This window comes from Alligator sinensis, unplaced genomic scaffold (assembly GCF_000455745.1).
Source record: "Alligator sinensis unplaced genomic scaffold, ASM45574v1 scaffold1860_2, whole genome shotgun sequence".
NCBI lineage: Eukaryota > Metazoa > Chordata > Crocodylia > Alligatoridae > Alligator > Alligator sinensis.
The window spans coordinates 26564-27505 of record NW_005843035.1 but is presented as its reverse complement, the minus strand read 5'-3'; the positions used below and the strand labels follow the sequence as shown (position 1 = coordinate 27505).

General features: G+C 64.0%; 1 protein-coding gene across 1 annotated transcript in view; it reads right to left on the bottom strand.

The window, feature by feature from the left end:
• Positions 1-627: 627 nt before the first annotated feature.
• The window catches only part of PLCB3 (phospholipase C beta 3), an 11242-nt gene continuing 10927 nt past the window's right edge, over positions 628-942 (bottom strand). The window contains exon 20 of the mRNA XM_025193248.1: positions 628-707. Within this exon, the coding sequence (XP_025049033.1) occupies positions 628-707 (80 nt within the window). The remainder of the gene's footprint in view (positions 708-942) is intronic.

Genomic DNA, 942 nt, shown 5'->3' with positions numbered 1-942 from the left:
TGCTGAACCCCATCAAGCAGGATCCAGGCCTTGGTCACAGGAAGGGGATACTGAGATGTCCCCCAAACCCTCCTTTTGGGGGTCCCATGGAAATGGGGGGTCAGTGCCAGGAACCCCTGGTCCCTCCTTTTCAAGGTCCCCCTAGCTGGGGGGTGGGGACTGTGCCCATCCCCTCAACCCCCCTATGCTGTGTCCCCCAGTCTCCCAGTTTGGGGGTCCACAGAGATTTATGTGCCAAGCCCCCCCTTTTGGGGTCCCCCATGCTGGGAGGTTCCAGGAGATGCCACCTCCTGAGCCCCCCACTTCTGGCCAGTGGGAGGGGGGCAGAGGATTTGTACCAGGCACCTCTCTGGTCCCTGGTCACCCTTAGCTGGTAAGGGAACCCCAGGCTCCCAGTCTAGGGGTATCCAGCTGAGGTGAGGGGGGTCAGTGCAAGGGATCCTCCAGCCCCCCACTTCTAGGGTCCTTGGGGAGGGGGGGCCTCCATGCCAGCTGCTCCCCTCAGCCCCCCCACTACTTTTGGGGGAGGTTCAGAGGACGGTGGTGCTGTCCTCATCATCGCTGGGGGGACTGGAGGTGGGGGGTGCCCCTGTTGCGGGGTGCCCATTCCTGACGCCCCTGTCCCCCTCAGCTGCCAGGAAATCCCTGATCTCCACTGGCAGATCCTCGGCTTCCCTCGCCATCTCCATTTCCAGCACCGCCAGCAGCTGTGGGGGGAGAAGGCAGGGCTCGTGCAGGGGCCCCCCACACAGGGCAGGGGGGCTCAGGGATCCCCAGGAGTCCTCTGAAACACTCGCCCCCCACAATTTGCCCACAGTGACTAGCAGGGCCCCCCCATCCTGCCCAAGCTGGAGCTCCTCTTTCCAGCCTCTTGTCCCCGTCCCCCATTCCTTCCCTCCCTCTTCTCCCAGCACCCCAAAATAGCCCCCCACAACTGCCCCC